This window comes from Eremothecium sinecaudum, chromosome V (assembly GCF_001548555.1).
Source record: "Eremothecium sinecaudum strain ATCC 58844 chromosome V, complete sequence".
Lineage (NCBI taxonomy): Eukaryota > Fungi > Ascomycota > Saccharomycetes > Saccharomycetales > Saccharomycetaceae > Eremothecium > Eremothecium sinecaudum.
The window spans coordinates 969,803-990,643 of NC_030896.1; the positions used below are offsets into that span (position 1 = coordinate 969,803).

A 20,841-nucleotide genomic window follows, 5' to 3' on the forward strand; every position below is an offset into this window, starting at 1 on the left:
TGAAACACCTTAGACACCAACACAAAAACATGAGCAAATCTCGAATCCCGTCGATTAGTGTCAAAAGACCTCATGGGGCCAGTGATTTGGATTCTCAACTGCCTCGGTATAAAAAAGCTGCTACGAAAAGCCCACTAGCAGAAATCACGAATACAGCAGGTTCATCACCACAAGTTTTAGATATAAATTGCAATATGTCCGCTAAGACGGCATTCACACCCACGACGACTAGCCATAGTGCTAGACTTATGAATAAGTACTATTATGGTGATCCTCGGGTGATTGAGGAGGTCAAGAGAAGGGAACGTAAGGTTTTGAAGGATATCCAGCATTTCCGGAAAGGCATCGATGACATAGAGAAAGATATGACAGAGATGCAGAAAAGAACGATACCAGAACTTCGATATGACCTGAATAAAAAAGCAACCGTCTTTAAAGATTTGCGAGCTGATATGTCGCAGATTGATACGAAGTTGGAGTTATTAAATAACAAATGTAATGTTATGAGGGCAAATAATGAGTTAGCGCTAAAGAATATTACTTTAGAGCAGGACCTGGAGGTACAGAAGTTAGAGAATGAGTTAGACCAGGAAATTAATACTAAAAGGGAAGAATGGGAACTTAAGTTACTGTCCTTGGAGAACATGAAACCAGAAGAAGGCCTGACTAAGGAAATAGAGGAACTGAAGTTAGGAAAGGCTGCATTAGAGCATAATTGGGATGCATTACAAAGAGCAAATATAGAGAAATGCAAGGAATATGAAAAGACTTTGGAAAAGGAATTTAGTGAGTTTAAAGATCAAAAGATGGCGCTGTTCCAAGAGCTTTCAATCAAGTTTGAACTTCTATCACAGGAACTAAACGACAAGCAAATATACGCTGACAAAATTAGCGATTCTATAGATGAGTGTAAGATGGAAAAGGAAAAGGTAGAGAGAGAAATTGAGGCATGTATGAAGGAGTTACATTTATCTGAAGGTAGTATTCATCCACTTGAAAAGCAGTCCAGACACTTGCAGGAGGAATTAGAAAATGAAAGAAAACAGACTGCTTTAGTCGCGGAGAAAACGGCAGAAGTGGAGGCTGAGCATGAGTTCTTGTTTTCGAAAATGGAAGAACAGCAGCTAAGTCGCAAGAAGATAGAAAATACAATTGAAGAGCTACGCGGGTGCATTCGCTGCTTTGCATATGTAGACGATTCTGTGCTACCATGTGCTGTTGATTATTCTTCTAGAACTATTACAACCAGAGACTCCAAACAGTTTTCATTTAGCAAGATTATTCCACAACAAATTTTGTCTGCAGAGGACTTGTTCGAACAAGAGTGCCAGGCTTATATGGATATGTGCCTACAAAACCGCTACGATAGCACCATAATATCGCTACAGCAAGATAAGGACAATTCCATAATTAGTGTTTTCATAAAATGGTTAATGGGACAAGTTTATGATCACGCGGAGTTTCAGTGCGTTATGTTATCCGAAAAGTCGGTGTCATGCGATATGATACTTCCTGGAAACAGTTCTCCAAACCATTCCGATAACAGCGAAATTAAGGTGGTGATCGACGACAATTCTGTAGCTTTTGAATCTAGATCAGTGGTAATTACCTCGAAAGAGAATTCTCTGACTGTCATCAACCAGTTGAAAAAGAAAACTAGTGAACAAAGTGTTATTATACTGAAGTTTAAAATATGGCATGATGAGCAATCTTCACATAATGTACATTTTGTCGACGTACCGAAAGATATGTCCCACTGCCTACAAAAATCATCCGCATCGCCGGTGTCATCGAACAGGTCATCGTTGGCATCGTTGGCATCATCGTCACCACTCTCATCATCTAGCTCTCCAATCAGCGTTATCCTACGTAAATTGTTGACGAATACAAAGCCACTTATATTGCTATCACTAAAATACGAGGACTACAGTTTGTTAGACATCGCGCAACAAGTTAGTCGGCAGAAACGAATTTCATGTTAATAAAAAACAAATAAAATACGGAGATAAAAGCCTCTGAGTAGTAATGATACAAAAATATAAATATATAGTGTACGGTTTTTTGTTAGTTTTTAATCGGTGTCTACGCGTCAATGCTAATTAGAGCCTAGATTGATTATTACTATTCCTTAGTAAGTATATCCCTTATCAACCAGTTCAGCTCCTCTTTTGTACCCATATTACGTTCATCAACAGGAGTAAAGGTAGGTTTGTCCTCCAGAAATTGTGGCAAGTCATCGATAGGACTTTTAAAGTGAACTAATTCATCATCATTTATCAGGCGACTTGCGTTCAATCTAAAGAATGCACCCGTTGGTTCTACCAAATTCGGATAAATTGTAAACGTCTCCTGCAAGTCTTCATTACTTAAGGAAATCAGCTTATTCTTAGAATCATTAGTTTCCGAAACCTCGCCTATCGGTTGTTGAAACCCATAATGGTTCAAATCGTAATAGTCAGAGTATTTTTTCTCTCTGTATCTAACAGTGTTAATAGCAGACTCCACGATTGTTTTGAGATAATATTCTAGCGCTAGGGACAGTATTTCAACACATCGACCATCAACAGCACCCACCAATCCATGTTCACGAGCTGCGCTAACCATCCGAAGATATAAAGTATCATTATCTGGCAAAGAATAACTCTCCGTAGCCAAAGGAGCAGACAGACCACTAACAATCTCCTGGGACCATTCCAGAGGTGTATTTAGGTTGTGCGCTTTAACTCTTTTTAGGGTTTCTTGATTCGTTACGATTGGTATTTTTGGAATATTTGCCAGACGATTTTGTAACACTGAACATAAAACAAAACCCCTCTTCCCGGTTTCTTTGGTAATTTCCTTTAACCTCTGTCTATCCTTCATCGGTAGAGACATGACAATCTTCTTATATGTCTCTATCTGCGAATTGTGCTTATTTATACGCTTTTTATTCTGATATGCTGTACCATTTTGGAACCCCCACGAGTCAGACGACTTAGACCCCATGGGAGAATCTCGAAGTGCATTAGTCAACATCGCCAGCAGAAGTTGGTTATGCAATCGTACCAGTAGAGGACGGCTCACTGCCGGCGAACTAGATTCAGTTGCAGACTGTGTAGGAGTCAACAAAAGATCCAGCTCCTGAACCAGCTCCTTCCTAGAAAGTTTTCCCAGAATGAAAAGACTGATAATTTGCGCGTACTTAGACCAAGTTTCCTTGCCCAGCAAACCGCTAAACTCCGCAACCATCTCTTCTAGATCAAGTCTTTTGTGCGATCCAGTTGCAGAGGCAGAATTTGCCCCATCATTACCTCCAAACCCTGAACTAGCATTACTTAGCCCTCCACCAGACTCTTGTGATCCTTTACCAACATTCATTCCTTCTCTTCCACTTTCATCTACATTCGTTAACCCATGATCATTATTTCCACTACCACCCAATTGACCGCCAACAATAGACGCATGCCGCGGAGATTGAACAACTGACATATTCACCTTTATAACCACTACTAAACTAGCCTTTTAAGCTCTATAATCTTCTGCACGTGATAATATATTTCAACTAGTTATTCTCACCTTATTGATCACAAATTAAGGTGGCACACCGAATGAACAACCAATAACTCTAAAATTTAAGGAAAAAAACTAGTATAAGAGCAAATATCCCGTATTCAACAATAAATTACTAGGACTAGGGTTATAGCTTCTCATAAACGGTGTAATCTCCGTTAAATTTGGTTGTATTCGACTATTTCTATGTTCTCTTTTCAGTTGTCGATATTAAAACCTTTGAGAAATCGTAGTACGTACAAAGCTATTTACACCAACTACTTAACTATATGATTAAGAAATTGGGTGTCGATGGTGTCGTTGTACTTGCGGTAGGGTGAGGGGGTGCCCAATAAATCACTATCTTTGGATGTACTTGGAGTTGTGTTTAAAATGGAGCTGTTCCTGCTCTTTAAAAGGTCTTCAAGTTCATTAATGCGCGACTCATACTGAATTTGGGATTGTAATAACTCATCTCGAAGTTTGCGGTCATTCTCTTCCTTTGATATGGTGAGATCTACAATCTGCGCTTCTAACTTGGCTATAAGGTTCTGATAGTAGGGCTGATTTTGGCTGTTTTTCTTCAAGTTTTTGTATCTTTCGTAGAGATGAGTGTAGTTGTCATATATCATCTTTGATTGTCGTAGCTCCTGGATCAATTCCTGTCGCAGTTCTAGGTACTTTTGACGGTAAGTGTCTTCTTCGTAAGCTTGCTGACGGTGTTTTTGTAAACTCAGGTGGAGGTTACTTAGCTCTTTATTGTTGAGGGATAATTGGCCCAAAAGCTTAATATAGTCGTTAGTCCTGTCAATAGTGGTTGTGCGGTAGGAGAGAAGCGGAGAGCCGTTCTCATCGGGAGCACCACTGCTTGAGTGTGGAAATGCACCCGGCAGCCCAGCGGATCGGCTTGGGCCGTCTGCCCGGTTCGCGTGGCTTTCGTTTTGACCAAAAAGACGTGATATTATCGGGTCATCAGGCCTAGGTGGTCTGAAGTTCAGCTCGTTTTTACGCCTGGCATCCATTTTAAACGTATCAGTAATACTATCATCCATCGGGGACCTAGAATCCAATTTTACTGGTTCCATTAGAACTGGTTTTACCAAATCTGGCTCTTCCTCATCAGGCAGGAGTTCAAATCTTGCTCTGAATTCTGTATCCATCGAGTTACTACGGTGCGAGCGTGGGCGCCTCAGATCCTGGTTTTCCCATAGAGGTGGATTAAGGCCTCTAGTTCTATTATTTGTATCATCTTGCGAGAACTCACGATTATATTTCAGCGATGGGGACTCGCGCCTTTTAAGCAATGCATCAAATATCCACTTTAAAGCTCCCGTGCTATCCTCAGAACCATCACCTAGAAAGCCCATTTATAGCCTTATAGTACTAATACACTTCTGAACTCCTCAAATCACCGTACTAGAGGCTATCTTCATATGTTTCACTTATTTCGCGCATACCACAAACCCAAGGTACAAGTGGAGGTTCATATTTTTTATAGCGCGAAATGCTGGAGGTAACATTCTGTTTAAACATGCAATAATAGTGAATAAATATGGGGCTATGAACGCTACAGGGAACAATTGGTACTATGAATCATGGTCTTTGATCCTTTATGAAAGTAGATTGCGTTTATTTTTTGATGAAAAGCTAGTTAAAAGCTGGCCTCTTGACCCATTAACTAAGCTCTGCTGCCGGTTTCAGGATACTGATCTACTAATGGTGATATTTAACGACGGCAAATTCAGTTTGGTAACGTTTGACTTGGATAGTAAGACTTTTAAGAACGCTGACATTGTGTCAGTGGATTATAAGGTATCTAAGTTTGAGGTTATGTGGGAGAGGGGTATTATTTTGGTCGCAGATGGGATCAGCGGCTGTTTGTATTGCATAGACACCCACAGAAGAAAGAATCTCGGCTATATCCAGACGAATATGATAGGATGCAATGACATATACCCAGTTGATGAGCACAGCTTTCAAGTCTTTGTGAGTAAATTTGACAAACACACCATGACCAATGCACTTTATTTGAATACTTATGTATTACAAGCCAATGCTGAAGATAGTATTGGGCTTGGGAACTCAATTGTGCTAAACAATAGTTTAGATAAACATTGGATTATTAGGAAGGGTGATGCCTTTGGGATAATTTCGTGTAGCCCGCTTGTTAACGAAAGTATGATAGAACTGTATGTGGACCACAGCACCGCGCCGTTTATTTCGCAGCACTTTCCAAATATGACCATAAACGCAGCACAGTTTCTCGACGATGCATGGAGTTTAGTGCTGGTTACAAACTCGATAGCAATATCTCTTTACAGACCGCTGGACCTGGCGATAGTGGACACTGTGGAGCTAAAAGACTATGGACGAAAACCAGTCAGAGTGCGGAAATCTGGCGAAGGGGTCATCGACGAAACATTACTTCAGGTAAACGAAATTGCGTACGAATGGGATGGCAGTATTGAAGGTCCGGATTCAATGCGAGTAGTTGTGCCTGAAAAAGGCACCATCAACAACACCGAGAACCATAAGACAGAGGAAGAATCTAGCGGAATAACGTTATTGACAGCTCAGAAGCAGCAGATCTGTGCATTGTTTGCAGGTCGCGCGAATACTATTTTCAAGTTTGACCTGCTAGAAGGTCCATCTGAACAATTACGTGATGTGTTTTTATGTATATCCCTCCCGGAGAATATCATTGGACTAGCTCCGAAACGGTTATGTTTCACAGATTCCGATCGCTGCTATTCTATCAAGTAATTTTTCCTAAACTCTGCAACACCGGATTCAGCTTTGATGTCAATTGCTAACTTTAAAATGATTACTCTGTGAAAAAACGCGTTCAATTGAGTAAAAGCGTTTCCTATTTCCAGTATTAACGTTACTTCATGACGCAGCAGGATTGACCATTTGTCTACAACCTTACATCATATCGGGCTAACCGAGATGAGATGTGATTGTTTTCCCGTATTTCCTCTTACCCATGGCCATGTTAAAAATTGCATCTAAATTTTCGCGTCAGAGTGCCGCCTTAGAACTGAAAGTAGACTTTCTTAAATTGAAGGCATGGGAAGTTGAACACTACAAGTTCAAATCGCCAAGAAAGGAAACTACTTTGCTAGTAAATTTCCATGGAAATTTTTTCATTTGGTGTTTCCATTGCCAACGAAGTCTCTCGGGAGTCTGCATCGGCAATTAGGTTTGAAGTTAGTTACTGGCGCAGTACAGTGAAACGTTTTTTGGCGGTTTAGCTATCAGACCCCTGCATTGAGCCTGAATTGTTCTATTTTACGTGGCAGGTTTGGTATCTGCTGTTTCCATTAAGGATGGAACCGAAGATCTGGGGGCAACAAGACAGGAAAAATTGGCGTTGTCGATAGTTACAGATTTAACCTGGTCGAATGGCGTTTGGGTTGCTCTACAACCAGAACAATATATAATGGTTCAATGAGATACGGCTATGCTACGCATCCACTTATAATTATCTTGTAGGAAGACGTTGCAACACATTGTTACAAGATACCCTCCTCATACTGCTGAAATTGTACTATTAGAATTGCCATAATAACGATTACATCGTCTTTAATTTCCTTCGTTTTATTCACTAGCGCGACCATCATATTAATGCGATACATTTGGACTCCAGGATATTTATACATTTAGTTGACAAACCCAATAGCATTTGTGACCATTCACTAATTAACTTAAGAATATGAGCCCAGCAACTGTTCCTGCAGGGTTAATTGTTAATGCCAAACAGAAGTACTATCCAATCGAACTATCAAATGCTGAATTACTTGCACATTATGAGACAGTGCAAGATTATCATCATGAGATTTCAGAAAATGTGTTGGAACACTCGTCGAGAGTCAAACCTGACCCTAAACTAATTGACCAGCAACCAGAGATGAACCCTATACAAACCAGGAGTATTATAGTCAGCTTCGCTTTTGAATTATCTTTAAAGACCAGAGTTACGAACGGTATTTTCTTTCATACAATTAGGCTCTATGACCGCTACTGTTCCAAACGTGTCGTCCTGCGAGACCAGTCCAAGCTAGTCATCGGGACCTGTTTGTGGCTAGCGGCAAAAACATGGGGAGGCTGTAATCATATTATAAACAACGTTGTTGTTCCCACCGGTGGAAGATTTTATGGACCCAATCCGAGAGCCCGTATTCCAAGGCTATCGGAACTGGTCCACTACTGCGGTGGCTCTCATCTCTTCGACGAGTCTATGTTTGCTCAAATGGAGAGGAACATTCTTGATACACTCTCATGGGATATTTACGAACCAATGATAAATGATTACGTTCTCAATGTTGATGAAAATTGTTTAATACAATATGAGCTTTATAAAAAGCAGTTGGAACACAGCAGGAGGTATGCGACAAGCAAGAGGGACTCCCAGGATAGCGCAGCCACTGAAGACGATCTTTCGGAGGAAGACCAGGACTTGAATGCGAAGATACAACTAATCAACATCAAAACATTCCTGATCGACCTCTCTGTATGGCAATACGATTTGCTGAAATACGAGGTCTTCGAGGCTTCCCACGGCATTTTTTCCATTATTAATGAGTTAATGCAGCAGGACTTAGCACCTGTTCTGCTAACTCCTATCCCAACCCCATCGCACGAGGCCGCTGTCCTAAACATCTTTGTCAACGCTGTCATCGACTGCCCACCTGAATTACTAGATGCATACCAAAATAAGTTGGGCGTCCTACAATTTGTGGCACAGGTCAAAGACTACCACCTTGCACTACACAAGAAGCTCCAATTGGCAGCAGCCATGGACCTATCCAAGAGCTCTACTTTTTACGAACCGCCTTCAATACCGTCACCCACATATTCTCAGCGCTCGAACTGCACACCGCTCCGGACAACAAGCAACTCAGAAAACAGTGTTTTCAGCTCTGTTTCTAACCAGCAGTCTCCACTAACGCCCCAAATATACTCTTTCTGCGTTCCAAAACAGAATAGCGTGGGCGGCAGCACTACTAGCGTCAACAGCATCTCCAAAGTAGCGAGAGATAGAGACGGATGTGAGGTCAGCGTTATTGGCGCGGAAGATAAAGAGAACCACGATCCTGTACCACATAGGGTAAAGTTCCCCGGTCATAATAATTTTTATGGCGTAACAGATGACGAATCTAATATCTGCAATAGCAATAGATCTTCACTTGTATCTCTTGCCTTAGGCAATATGAATTCGTTGGTATAGCAACTAAACTAAGCATAACTACCCCAAGGACTCTAAACACAACAATTGCATTATAATTATTATCTATTATTTCCTATCATGTCATTCCTTTTTATACTTTATTCATACATACAGCAAAAAAAAAAGTTGACACTATAGCATTGGAGACTTCCAGCTGACCCTGAAAGTTCCTGAACCCCAAGATATAGCACCTTATTGGGAGCTTTAAAGACCCAAACTTCTGCTTTAGGTATTAATAACCAGCAGCGGGCTGGATAATCAAACATCACTACGTACGTAATTATATAACGTTGAACCCTGATGTTCTCAGCAAATCAAGTACTTCTTCACTGGCTTAGACGGTGAACTGTGACGGAAATAACTGGAAAGAGTTCTTTATACCAGGAATTACTTGTACTATATTAAAGTTGGCAAGCTCCGGAAGATATTATGATAATGGTTCCCTTTAATATACCTGCTATACTTGTCTTTTGCACATTTTTAACCTGCTCGTGGGCGGAGGTACAGTCCGGAAAAGACTTACATGGTACATGGTCATCTAAATCGAATCAAGTTTTTACAGGTCCTGGGTTTTTCGACCCAGTAGACGAGCTACTCATTGAACCTTCCTTGCCGGGTATTTCATATTCTTTCACTGAAGACGGATTTTATGAAGAGGCCGCATACAGAGTCTCTGGAAACCCAAGGAATCCAAGTTGCCCGGTAGCAGTCCTAACTTTCCAGCACGGTAAGTACACAATTCTCCAGAATGGTAGTATGGTGCTGAAACCTTTCAGTGTTGACGGAAGGCAGTTAGTTAGTGATCCTTGCAATGATAAGGGAAAATCTCAATACGTTCGCTATAGTCATGACACCTTATTCGAGCGCTTTACTGTTGAACTAGACGACTATCACGGAAAGCAGAAACTTCAATTGTATGCCTTCGATGGTAGTCCCCTACAGCCGCTCTACTTAGCTTTCAAACCTCCACAAATGCTACCAACTGTTACTCTTAGACCAACCGCAGCCCGTGGTATTGAAATAACCACAACTAACAGCCCCAAAAGAAGTCTAAGAGATACTGTTAAACGCAGTCTCGAAAATAAGTACAAGACTAATGCCGTTAAGAAACAATCCGTGTTTAACTCGGAATTTTACTGGTGGTGTGGAGCGGCACTCATAGGAGTTGGTTCTTTGGCATTCTTTACAATTTAATCTTTAGCAGCTTTTTAGGAGAGTCACCGATGAAATTGATACAGTCATATACCAAAACCTACTTTCTTAGACGTATATATAGTAATGCTTAGGTCGTATTCCTGCTGTGTTACGTCTCCTTGTATCTAATTCATCTCACGTGAGCCCTTTTGTTACACTATTATTTTTTTGTCTACATCACTAATGTTGCTCCTGTTAACCATCATGTCAACAGCTTTCACCAATTTAATCGTCCGGATATCTACTGTATCACTAGTATTAGCGATTATTCCGTATAATGAATGTCAGTTCCGCTGCTCAGACCATTTCTGAGCTAGATGATTGCATACAAAGAGCTACAAATGAAAGTATTCCAAATGGTGAAATTGATCTCTCTCTGGCCCTGGAGGTTTCTGATGTTATTAGATCACGAAGATTGGCTCCTAAAGATTGTATGAGGTCTTTGAAGAAGCGCATCATGCAAACTCGTTCAAATGCCAACACTCAGCTTGCGTCTTGGAAGCTTGTTGAGGTTTGCATTAAAAATGGAGGTACACCATTTTTGAAAGAGGTGTGCTCAAGGGAGTTTATGGACTGTTTAGAAAGGACTGTATTATCCGAAGAGATCAAGGATAATAGTGATTTGCTCCAACTATGTACGCGGATGGTTTTTGAACTCTACACAGCGTTTAAAAATGACTCGCAGTTAAACTATGTTGTGAACGTTTATGAAAGATTGCAAAACCAGGGAGTTGAGTTCCCTACGGACTCGGTGAACTATTTAAATATTTCTCAAGCGATGTTTGATTCCAAAACGCCGGCGGAGTGGGTTGATTCGGATGCTTGTATGATTTGCTCTAATTCGTTCAGCATTTTGAATCGGAAGCACCACTGCCGTTCTTGTGGGGGCATATTTTGCCAGGAACATTCCTCGCACAAGTTACCTTTGCCAGAACTAGGAATTCCAGAGTCTGTTAGAGTATGTGACTCCTGTTACGATGGCCATGAAACGAGAAGGCATTATTCCAAGAAGTCCCGGAAACGCAAACAGAAAAAGAATGCACACCACGATAATGAAGACCATGAAGACAATGAATTAAGGAAAGCAATTGAACTTTCTTTGCGAGAATCCCGTAATTCTGACACTGTGATACCTAATGTCAAGAGCACGAAGGAAGCCACCATAAAGGAGGAGGAGGAGGAAGACGCTGATTTGAAGGCAGCTATTGAGGCAAGTTTGAAGGAGCACGAGCTTGAAAAGCAGAGGAGGGCATCACAAGTAGACGAAGTCTCTCACGCTGGTCTCCCTGCTGCCCAATATCCCACTAATCAACTAAACCCATCTGAAGAAGACGATATATTACTTTTTGCAACTCTTGTTGATAAGATGAAAGGCCAGCCTGCATCCGCTGTCTTGGAAAACATACAGCTACAGCAACTGTACCAAAAGGTTCTTGGTACAAGGCCACGTTTGAACCAGGCTTTGAATGACACATACACTAAGTATAACAGCTTACTGGATATGAACGCCAAAATATCTGAAATAACTACGAGCTACGATGCCATTTTGGAAAGACAGTTAAGGAATATCAATTTTTCACAGCAGTACGCCATTCCGCAGGTCCCACACGATCCTTATTCTTACCAAACCACTAACAATAGGATGGAGAGTACTACTCTGGAATGGGCCCCAATTAGGCAGGAATCACCTACAAGACATGTGAGGGTTCCATCGTTTGTACAAGAGAATCGGGGATCCTCTTTACACGTGAACGGTTTGGATGAAATTCTAATAGGCCCAAAAACTGTCATACAACCGCCAACTCCTCTCATATCGGAAAAGCCTTCCGACGACCCATACCGTCTCCAAGCAAGAAATTTACCCGCCGCAGAACCGTCAGAGCCTTCATACGTACAAAGTACGTCAAAACATCATAATGAAACAAAAAATAATGCTAATATTACTGGTTTCGATTTTCCAACCGTTCCACAGCAGAAAATCCAGGTCGCTAACGATTGGCAATCTAATGCAAGAGATTCAGATATAGCAGAGAAAGAAGAGGAACAACTTCTCATTGAATTGTAGTTTTATCGCATGCATACATATTTACATTTACATTAATATCTCACTAATTTCTAGGCCACATTCAACACATCTTCTTTTAGAAACTGGTATCCCATCTTCATTCGCGCCTCCTTCAACGGGAGCACTGAATTGATGTACATGCTTTTTACCATGTTTCTTTTCCTGTAGTCGATTTGTATACTCTTGTGCCCTTGTTTTCAGTCTCATTTCCTTAACTTGTTGTTGGTACTTCTTTTCACGTCGCTGTAATCTACCTTCCTCACGTCGCTGCCATTCCTTGTCTAAGCCCTCTTCACCTCCCCACTTCTTGAATGCGAATTCCTCAACTTTGCATCTAACAAACAGCTGCATCCTAGCAAATGTCCCGGAATGTGGATTGGGTTTATCCAGCCTGTCAAACAACGTATTATCGTTCAATTCTGGATCCGTCAGAAAATAGTCCTCCTTACATTCAGTCTTTGTAAGCAAAGAGTACTTCTCAGGGTGTGCTCTTACACATGTCTTACACACCTGCAAGTGAAATACTTCTTTCATGATAGGGTCCATTTCTACGTTGATATTACATTCTGTACACTTCGGAATTAGCGAAAGATCCAATGGCGGCGGCGCATCCTCGTACAGCGCCCTCCGTTCACGCTGCTCGCGCCGCCAGTCTTCCAAAGTCTTTTCCCTATCATTATTGTCTCCCCATTCGCGCTCAGCCTCATTACTAATAAATCCACCGTTTGCATCCTTCATCGTGGAGAAATCGTATTCAATATAGTCCTGCCTTCTGATCGAAGGCGCAATCCATTGTTTTTTAGCACTCGTTATTTCCCCTAAATTCGATGTGGAATTCCTACTAGCCGATCCCCCATTTCCGATGGCAGAATTGTCCCTTTTGGAGCCTTCATTTCCTGTGATAGTACGCTCTATCTCCTGCGCCAGGTGTCTAGTAGAAACAGATGCCCTAGAAGGCGTAGCCCCTGAATTACCTACAGTCGCCACTCCAGCTGACTTCGTAATGCCACGCTGTTTTAACCTCTCTAGAGCCCTTCTTCGATTAGCATCCTATATCCTTTGTTAGCATTAAGACTTTTGAAAGCATTTATCGAATTAACCATTTCTTATAAAGAAATAACATTGAAACTACTATACATACAATAGCAGCTTTCTGTTCCGCTGTCAATACCATGAAACACAAACAGCAACACTTGAATCAGTACGATTATGCGCTACATTAGCGTCCTATTGAAAGCTATTAGTTCTCTTCGTATGACATTTTAATTTCAGCTCAGCTGAAATCGCAATTAGATAATGACGATCATGTGACCATAAATCGACGCCATTAACTGTGATTACCCGTAGTTAGAAGATTAATAGACACCGTCTCTAGCTCTTAGCTGACAGTGTATGCCAGGCTATTATAACACGTATTTATCACCATCCATCCATTGTATAGTCGTGTTCGATGCCTGGCGTCACACTTGTAATAAATTTTAGAAATACCACCATATATTGGTCGACACGTAATCCGTTGTCAACATCCTGTTGCAAGTCCTCCCACTCTTCGTCACTGTCAGAATTACTAGCTTTTTCACGGCGACAATTTTGGTCTTGCTGACGCTGCTTTACTGTTCTGATCTTATCCATCAACACTTTCATCACGTTCGCGTGCTTACATGGATGGATAGAAACGGAAACAGTAGACGCCTTGAAAAATGGGAGCTTTTCAATTGTTGCAGTTTTGGTACGGTAATCAGGAGCAATATCTTGAAACATTTCTTGAGGTGTGAGGGGTGTCCCATCACTATTAAAACCAACCAGATACATCTTGGGAACTCTGTAGGAAGTGGAATAGGCTATATATAGATCGTAGTACCGGGTATATTTTTGTCCAAGGCTCACAACATCGTTCTCAGCATCGTCAGTACCTTCAATATCCATTTCCTGCAGCAACTCATCAATGTCAACGCTGCTCTTCCCTTTATTTTCTGCCTTCCCTTCACCGTTTCCGGCCTCGATCGGCCTGGTAGACTCCATAACCCAATAAGAGTCCTCTCCAGCCTTGTCGGTCCCCTCTACAGATACATATTCCGCTGCCCTGACATTACTAGGGACCTTCCTAGTAACTAGATACTGCTTATTCTTCGGTAAAAAGTCCCTGTAAGCTATCCCGGGTTGCCGATCGTTCCACTGCCATGTAGGAAACATGTGGCATAAATAATCCCCGGCTCTAATAAATTCATCTGGAGTAATTTCCCCTGTGTTCTCAAAGGTTGATTGGTGCGAAACTGGCGTTAAGTATTCTCTCCAGTTAGATAAAGTGCTTCTTAACATTCCGTAAGTTGTTCCTCCAGGTAAAAGAAAGGTAAGCTATCTTGTCCTGATATAAGATACTAGTAAACTTTGAGTACCAGATTCCTAGAACGTTATTACAGTAGAAGTTGTAGAGGCTTTTACGGACTTTAAGTATAAGGGGATGTTTATTTAATGCGCCAAGTGAGTAAAAATATCAAAAATCAAACAAGGTCCAAACCACATACGTTAAGTATTATAAAAGAAAGAGAATTTACCGGTCAGGTTGAAAGGTTCTTGGGCTCAACCATATTTGGAATTGAACTTCACTGAATACAAAGCTTTATGAGTACAATTAAGCGAAAGAAGCGCCCTTCTACGTCGCTTAGTGATTCAGACAAGCGAAATTTTCAAGCTATAGATGAAAAGGACTCAGAAAGTGAAGTAATAGACCAAGATTCAGATCACAAACATTGGAATGAATCGCGGCGGGTTATTTTTTCACTTGGTGCGTTATTAGGGTTGTTGATTGCATTGTATGTGGGTACAAATGTTGATAGGCAGACATATGAAGGGTTGGATAAATACGTGAATTTTGAGTCTTTACAGGAGTATATGGTGGACTTGAAGGATTCAGTTCCGTCTACTCTTTCTGCTCTCATTGCTGATTTCCAATTGACAAACTTTCACAAGCCTCATGAAGACCTGACGACGAATTTTGCAGTTGGGCGTCAGTTACGGAGAGAATTGAACTTAACTAGTAAACACCCGGTTATAATGGTTCCCGGAGTTACTTCTACTGGTATTGAATCTTGGGGGCTACATAAGTCCTCTGAGTGTGACAGTGAACCTCACTTTAGGAAACGTTTATGGGGCTCATTTTACATGTTGAAGACTATGGTACTTGAAAAGTCGTGCTGGCTAAAACATGTGATGCTGGATCCCGAAACGGGGCTTGACCCAAGTAATTACACCCTCCGAGCAGCGCAAGGGTTTGAGGCAGCAGATTTTTTTGTTGCGGGCTTTTGGATTTGGAACAAGGTACTCCAGAACTTGGGTGCTATTGGATATGAGCCTAATAAGATGATCACTGCAGCATACGATTGGCGGCTTGCTTATCTTGATTTGGAACGCCGTGATCAGTATTTTAGCAAGCTGAAGCGTGATATCGAACTAAGCTATGATTTGACTGGTGAGAAAACTGTGCTTATCGGCCATTCTATGGGAGCGCAGGTGATCTACTACTTTTTGAAATGGGTCGAAGCCGATGGTGAATACTATGGAAATGGTGGTGACGGTTGGGTTGAAAAATATATAGACTCATTTGTCAATGTGGCAGGGACTTTACTTGGTGTGCCGAAGACAGTTCCTGCGCTAATCAGCGGCGAGATGAAAGATACGATCGATCTGAACTCCTTGGCAATGTATGGTCTAGAAAAGTTCTTCAGCCGTAAAGAGCGTCTTGAAATGCTTCAGACATGGGGTGGAATCCCATCAATGCTGCCTAAGGGCGGCAATCTTGTCTGGGGTAACATGAGCTACTCTGTGGAGGACGTGGTTAGCAACAATACAGACACGTATGGTAATTTCATTAGGTTTGAACATGACCCAAACGAATTATCTCCTCGTAATCTCACTATGGAAGGTGCTATAGAATACATATTGAAGTTTTCGCCCCCATGGTTGCAGAAGCGTATCCACGATCAATACTCATTTGGATATGCTAAATCACGGGAAGAACTTGAGAACAACGAGAAACATCACTCTCACTGGACGAATCCCTTGGAAGTGGCGCTCCCCAACGCTCCCAACATGAAAATATACTGTCTATACGGAGTTGGTAACCCCACAGAGCGAGCTTATGTCTACCAGGAGGACAGTAAGTCTTCAGGTCTCAACGTTACAATAGCTTACGATAGCAATCCTCCGGTTTTCTTCACAGACGGTGACGGTACTGTACCAGTTCTAACTCATGCAATGTGTCACAAATGGGCACAGGGCCCTTCACCTTATAACCCTGCGAACATTTCCGTCACCATTGTAGAGATGTTGCACCAGCCCGAGCGTTTTGATATAAGAGGCGGTGCCAAGAGCGCTGAACATGTTGATGTTCTAGGAAGAGCAGAATTAAACGAGTATATTCTTAAAATAGCTGCTGGCAAAGGGAGCTCCATTGCATCCCATTATATTACCAACATGACAGAATGGACTAGAATATTATCATTCCCACTTTAACATGCATATACAAACACTGGGTGTTTGTGCTGTTCATCCACTTGCTTCACCGCAAAGCTAACAACTTATGCAAAAGGTGTTCTTGAACTGTGCAACCTCGCCTTCCACAGCGGTCTGCAGCATCAGCACCTACGAGATCAAGTAAACTAAGAAATGTGGTAGTTGAAGCAACGCTTGACTTAGCTGCCGCATCGAATAACCTAAGCGGACTAGGGTTGCCGCTCCCCGGAATGCCCGCGAAGCGTAAATAGCCTCTTCAGTTTAAATTTTCTTCATTATCAGTACATTTATAAAAAAATTCACTCATACTTCAGACACATTTCTTCACCAGCTTCAGCAACTCTATCATCAATCCGTACAATGCGTTGGCTTGGAATTATCAGCGCTCTGGCGCTACTGAGTATTTGGATGTATAAGGCCGTTTATACCTGGTTGCCCAACCACTATATTTTTGATCCCGCTACCATAAACGAGATTTGTAATGACGCGTTGGCCAAATACGACACAACATCCGCGGACTTCAACCTAAAGGACCTTCTCACAGATGTTAGAAATGAATTAGCTAGTCATTATGGTGACAAATTTATCAACGAGATGGTAGAAGAAGACTGGCTTTTTAACAACGCCGGTGGGGCAATGGGCCAAATGTTAGTGCTACATGCATCGTTCAGTGAGTACTTGATCTTCTTTGGCTCTATGGTTGGTACGGAGGGTCACACAGGTATCCATTTTGCCGATGACTACTTTACCATTCTTCATGGACAGCAATACGCTGCTAATGCCAGCGCGCTCACGAAAGAAGTATACAAACCTGGAATGACGCACCATCTCCCACTCGGCCATGTAAAGCAATACGGCATGGAACCAGGTACCTTTGCAGTAGAGCTCGCTCAGGGATGGATTCCATGTATGCTACCATTTGGTATTTTAGACACTTTCACCAGCACAATGGACTTTATAACCTTATATCAAACCGTTAAAGTCTCTGCCACCAATATGTTACGTAATTTCCTTGTGAACCGTAAGTTCTAAAGTAGCAAAGGTCGCAGTTAAGGTATTTATATTGATCTGTATACTAAATACCAAGAAATTGACTAAGCTTGTTTAGACTGTTCTCCTGTGTTCTCCGCTTATTCCGCTCGCTCGGTTTATTACTTATGTAAATAACATATAACATGATTAAATCCTTCACAGAACAAACAACACTAAAGCCATGTCCGAGACCCAGAAGCCTAATGGGCTCCAGAATCCAACGCTGAACAAGATACATAATACTTTGACTAAGCATTCCGCCCAACAACCTGAGTTTATCCCTCAAATTTTTTACGCGCTCCACCAACTTAAAGAGGACCCTAATAATAGTGCAAACAACCTAGAAACTGCAACTTCGAGTATCCGTCACCGCCTAAAGCAATGTAAAGGCTACCTAACAGAAGATCCAAGTTGTATTGAGCTACTATCCACGACCTGCGAGCAAGGTCCGGAGATTGTCCGCCAGCGGCAGCAGGAACTTACCGCAAAACGCGGGGTACAACAACGCCTAGCAGAGCGTATAAAAGAACTACTCAACTAGATAGCGAAACGCAGATAACCAAGATACCGCTAAGGAGCACAGCGTCTTTTCTAAAGGACCTTTATTTTACCCGCCATCCATAGTCTCGACCGTTTTGCTTCAACTATCGTTATTTACGGTGAAAAATTTTCTGCTTGCGTATTGCCATTCTACTAAGATGTTAATCTACTACTAATGACTTTAAAGATACTTAATTTTAAATAATTTGATTAAAATTACCAATTAAAGAACAATCCTTTGCCGCTAGAGGTATTTGTAACCATGTCCTCGAACAATCCATTGCCATTAGGAGACTTTTCAAAGATCTCAGCACTTCCAGGTGTGAGTCCAATTCCTCAACAGCAAGGTCAGGAATCATTTTGGTCATCCAATCCAATCTCGTCATACTTAATTACCGCCTACAACAATGTCCAAGCTCATAGAAAATCCCTATCATTGGTTAATCCAGGTACTATGGAGAACTTGAACAAGGAAGTGTCACGTGACGTGTTTTTGACGCAGTACTTCTTTACTGGTCTAAGAGCTGATTTGAACAAGGCATTCTCTTTGAATCCTGCTTTCCAGACTTCTCACACTTTCTCAATGGGGTCTGAGAACCTTCCAAGTTATGCTTTCTCTGCACTTTTTGCTAATGATGACCTTTTCATGCAGGCTAACGTTGACAACGACTTATCGCTATCTGGTAGATTGCATTACGGTTGGGACAAAAACAACGTGTCGAAGGTAACTTTGCAAGTTTCGCAGGGTCAACCTACGATGTGCCAGTTGGAGCAGGACTTCCAAGGCTCCGATTTCTCATTAAACTTTAAGTCCTTAAACCCATCATTCGGTGCTAACGGCGCTTTTGCAGGTGTTGCCGTCGGTTCCATTTTGCAAAGTATCACACCACAATTAGCAGTTGGTCTTGAAGCTGTGTACTCCAGAGGTCAGGCGTCAATGCCTGCTGACGCCGCTGTCTCATACGCGGCCCGTTATGTCTCTTCTAAACAGGATTGGATCTTTTCTGGACAGTTGCAAGCTAATGGTGCATTGACTGCTTCTTTCTGGCGTAAGGTTGCTTCAAATGTTGAAGCCGGTCTTGAGTCCACTTTACAGGCTTCCATGAACCCTATCATGGACCCTGTCATCGGGCAACCAATTGGTATCCAGCCTACCATCGAAGGTGTTACCACCATTGGTGCAAAGTACGAGTATAGACAATCTGTATTCCGTGGTTCTATCAACTCCAACGGTAAGGTCGGATGTTTCTTGGAACGCAAGATTATACCAACATTATCCGTTTTGTTCTGTAGTGAGATCGACCATTTCAAGAACGAATCCAAACTTGGTTGTGGTTTGCAATTTGAGACAGCCGGTAGTGAGGAACTTTTGATGATGCAACAAGGTTTAGATGCTAATGGTAACCCATTGCAAGGACCTCCTGCTTGAATATTTCTAGACTGAGCGATATACAGTTGTGAAATGTACTCTTGTTTATAGTCTATATTAAAATAAGAAAAAAAGGATCTAAGTTATGTAACTAAGGTGAAGGAAATTTTATTTGCTAGTCGATGCCTGCATCGAACTTGTTGAGTTTTTGAAAACGCTATTCACCTTCAATCCAGCGCCAAAGCTTAGAGAGCTTAGAGTTTACAGGTGAACTATTTTCGTGCGTACCGGAAAGCTCATCCGTTACTGGAAGAGGAGATGATAAACGCACAGGCCCCAACTCGGCTTGATTTCGCAAAGCACTACCCAAAACATCTCCTATAGCTCGCTTAAATGCATGGTTGATAGGTTCGGTAGCATGAGGGGGTTGCGTGTTCACATCAGAAGAGTCATTGCTCAGAGCAAAAGGGGGATTTCCACCATTTCGCTCCGGTTCGTCCATATACAATAAATATTCCAAATCATCATCATCTTCTTCTTCTTTTTCGCCATCATTGTCAGCGCTTTCATCTTCATCAACAGTCAATTCATTAGTGTATCGGCAAATACTTTTGATAGTATTTTCGAATAGAATGTTCAACTGATTGTAATCATCAGCATCAAGGAACTCCACCTTCCAAAAGTGATCCGGATTAAACATAAACACCCAGTATATGCTCGTTTCATCACTCAGCATGGATATCTTCAGTTTTGGTAAGATTGGCCGTATTATATCGGCTTTTCGCCCCAAACACAAGTAAGTTAAGCTTTGAGAGGGCGGAGATATAGACGGTACAATTATTTGATATATTTCCAACGGTCCTTTTTCGAGAACTATAGTTTTCTGTGCTTCAGCATTCCTATCTGGTAACGCCATGGTCTTTAAAGAGCTAAAATTCAGGGTGCTCAGAGGATAATATGCAGTAACTCGCACACTATTATGTCTAAATAGGACAACTCGTTCGCCAGAAACCGGAGTATTCCTTTCATCTATATCTTTATCCAGATTTGTGTTGATTGAATCATTAAATGACTTCAAACCATGTGATGGTACATTTTGTTTCTTATTGTAGACTGAAGCATTGCACATCTTTGCGTAAATGTTTCCGTATTCAGAGCACTCCTCGTTTCCATCTGGTGGCTTTAGTTCTTTTTTAAATATTATGGATTTTGAATGAGCGGGAGTGCCATTTAATGTCACTAAATTAGCAGCCATTATACAGCCAGTAACACACTTTAACCAACCACTCCAACAATTAGTAGCGAATATAGCAAACTTTTCAAAGGTTATAAGCGGTATATCCCGTTTTATTTATGTAAGTATCAGTTTTT

The 20,841-nt window shown here is 41.6% G+C and overlaps 14 protein-coding genes across 14 annotated transcripts; 9 read left to right on the forward strand and 5 right to left on the reverse strand.

Moving 5' to 3' along the window:
* Positions 1 to 29: 29 nt before the first annotated feature.
* Positions 30 to 1,982, forward strand: AW171_hschr53386 (HER156Wp; the record flags this gene model as incomplete). The annotated part of the gene is made up of 1 exon (XM_018132942.1): positions 30 to 1,982. The coding sequence occupies one exon, from the start codon at positions 30 to 32 to the stop codon at positions 1,980 to 1,982; it is 1,953 nt and encodes a 650-aa protein (XP_017988431.1).
* Positions 1,983 to 2,121: 139 nt separating this feature from the next.
* Positions 2,122 to 3,468, reverse strand: HFI1 (Hfi1p; the record flags this gene model as incomplete). The annotated part of the gene is made up of 1 exon (XM_018132943.1): positions 2,122 to 3,468. One exon carries the CDS (start codon positions 3,466 to 3,468, stop codon positions 2,122 to 2,124), a length of 1,347 nt encoding a protein of 448 aa, XP_017988432.1.
* A 338-nt stretch (positions 3,469 to 3,806) lies between these two features.
* BBP1 (Bbp1p) lies at positions 3,807 to 4,895 on the reverse strand (the record flags this gene model as incomplete). The annotated part of the gene is made up of 1 exon (XM_018132944.1): positions 3,807 to 4,895. One exon carries the CDS (start codon positions 4,893 to 4,895, stop codon positions 3,807 to 3,809), a length of 1,089 nt encoding a protein of 362 aa, XP_017988433.1.
* A 193-nt stretch (positions 4,896 to 5,088) lies between these two features.
* AW171_hschr53389 (HER159Wp) lies at positions 5,089 to 6,291 on the forward strand (the record flags this gene model as incomplete). The annotated part of the gene is made up of 1 exon (XM_018132945.1): positions 5,089 to 6,291. The coding sequence occupies one exon, from the start codon at positions 5,089 to 5,091 to the stop codon at positions 6,289 to 6,291; it is 1,203 nt and encodes a 400-aa protein (XP_017988434.1).
* Positions 6,292 to 7,243: 952 nt separating this feature from the next.
* CLN1 (cyclin CLN1) lies at positions 7,244 to 8,758 on the forward strand (the record flags this gene model as incomplete). Its single annotated transcript, XM_018132946.1, has 1 exon — positions 7,244 to 8,758. One exon carries the CDS (start codon positions 7,244 to 7,246, stop codon positions 8,756 to 8,758), a length of 1,515 nt encoding a protein of 504 aa, XP_017988435.1.
* A 429-nt stretch (positions 8,759 to 9,187) lies between these two features.
* ROT1 (Rot1p) lies at positions 9,188 to 9,952 on the forward strand (the record flags this gene model as incomplete). The annotated part of the gene is made up of 1 exon (XM_018132947.1): positions 9,188 to 9,952. The coding sequence occupies one exon, from the start codon at positions 9,188 to 9,190 to the stop codon at positions 9,950 to 9,952; it is 765 nt and encodes a 254-aa protein (XP_017988436.1).
* Positions 9,953 to 10,229: 277 nt separating this feature from the next.
* On the forward strand, positions 10,230 to 12,017 carry VPS27 (ESCRT-0 subunit protein VPS27; the record flags this gene model as incomplete). Its single annotated transcript, XM_018132948.1, has 1 exon — positions 10,230 to 12,017. The coding sequence occupies one exon, from the start codon at positions 10,230 to 10,232 to the stop codon at positions 12,015 to 12,017; it is 1,788 nt and encodes a 595-aa protein (XP_017988437.1).
* A 27-nt stretch (positions 12,018 to 12,044) lies between these two features.
* Positions 12,045 to 13,191, reverse strand: RAD14 (DNA repair protein RAD14; the record flags this gene model as incomplete). Its single annotated transcript, XM_018132949.1, has 2 exons — positions 12,045 to 13,067; positions 13,159 to 13,191. The coding sequence occupies 2 exons, from the start codon at positions 13,189 to 13,191 to the stop codon at positions 12,045 to 12,047; spliced, it is 1,056 nt and encodes a 351-aa protein (XP_017988438.1).
* Positions 13,192 to 13,436: 245 nt separating this feature from the next.
* ATG3 (Atg3p) lies at positions 13,437 to 14,336 on the reverse strand (the record flags this gene model as incomplete). Its single annotated transcript, XM_018132950.1, has 1 exon — positions 13,437 to 14,336. The coding sequence occupies one exon, from the start codon at positions 14,334 to 14,336 to the stop codon at positions 13,437 to 13,439; it is 900 nt and encodes a 299-aa protein (XP_017988439.1).
* A 303-nt stretch (positions 14,337 to 14,639) lies between these two features.
* LRO1 (phospholipid:diacylglycerol acyltransferase) lies at positions 14,640 to 16,529 on the forward strand (the record flags this gene model as incomplete). The annotated part of the gene is made up of 1 exon (XM_018132951.1): positions 14,640 to 16,529. One exon carries the CDS (start codon positions 14,640 to 14,642, stop codon positions 16,527 to 16,529), a length of 1,890 nt encoding a protein of 629 aa, XP_017988440.1.
* Positions 16,530 to 16,889: 360 nt separating this feature from the next.
* ERG2 (C-8 sterol isomerase ERG2) lies at positions 16,890 to 17,561 on the forward strand (the record flags this gene model as incomplete). The annotated part of the gene is made up of 1 exon (XM_018132952.1): positions 16,890 to 17,561. The coding sequence occupies one exon, from the start codon at positions 16,890 to 16,892 to the stop codon at positions 17,559 to 17,561; it is 672 nt and encodes a 223-aa protein (XP_017988441.1).
* A 181-nt stretch (positions 17,562 to 17,742) lies between these two features.
* On the forward strand, positions 17,743 to 18,102 carry CSE2 (Cse2p; the record flags this gene model as incomplete). The annotated part of the gene is made up of 1 exon (XM_018132953.1): positions 17,743 to 18,102. One exon carries the CDS (start codon positions 17,743 to 17,745, stop codon positions 18,100 to 18,102), a length of 360 nt encoding a protein of 119 aa, XP_017988442.1.
* A 261-nt stretch (positions 18,103 to 18,363) lies between these two features.
* Positions 18,364 to 19,530, forward strand: TOM40 (TOM complex pore protein TOM40; the record flags this gene model as incomplete). Its single annotated transcript, XM_018132954.1, has 1 exon — positions 18,364 to 19,530. The coding sequence occupies one exon, from the start codon at positions 18,364 to 18,366 to the stop codon at positions 19,528 to 19,530; it is 1,167 nt and encodes a 388-aa protein (XP_017988443.1).
* A 157-nt stretch (positions 19,531 to 19,687) lies between these two features.
* Positions 19,688 to 20,725, reverse strand: INP1 (Inp1p; the record flags this gene model as incomplete). Its single annotated transcript, XM_018132955.1, has 1 exon — positions 19,688 to 20,725. The coding sequence occupies one exon, from the start codon at positions 20,723 to 20,725 to the stop codon at positions 19,688 to 19,690; it is 1,038 nt and encodes a 345-aa protein (XP_017988444.1).
* Positions 20,726 to 20,841: the final 116 nt, after the last annotated feature.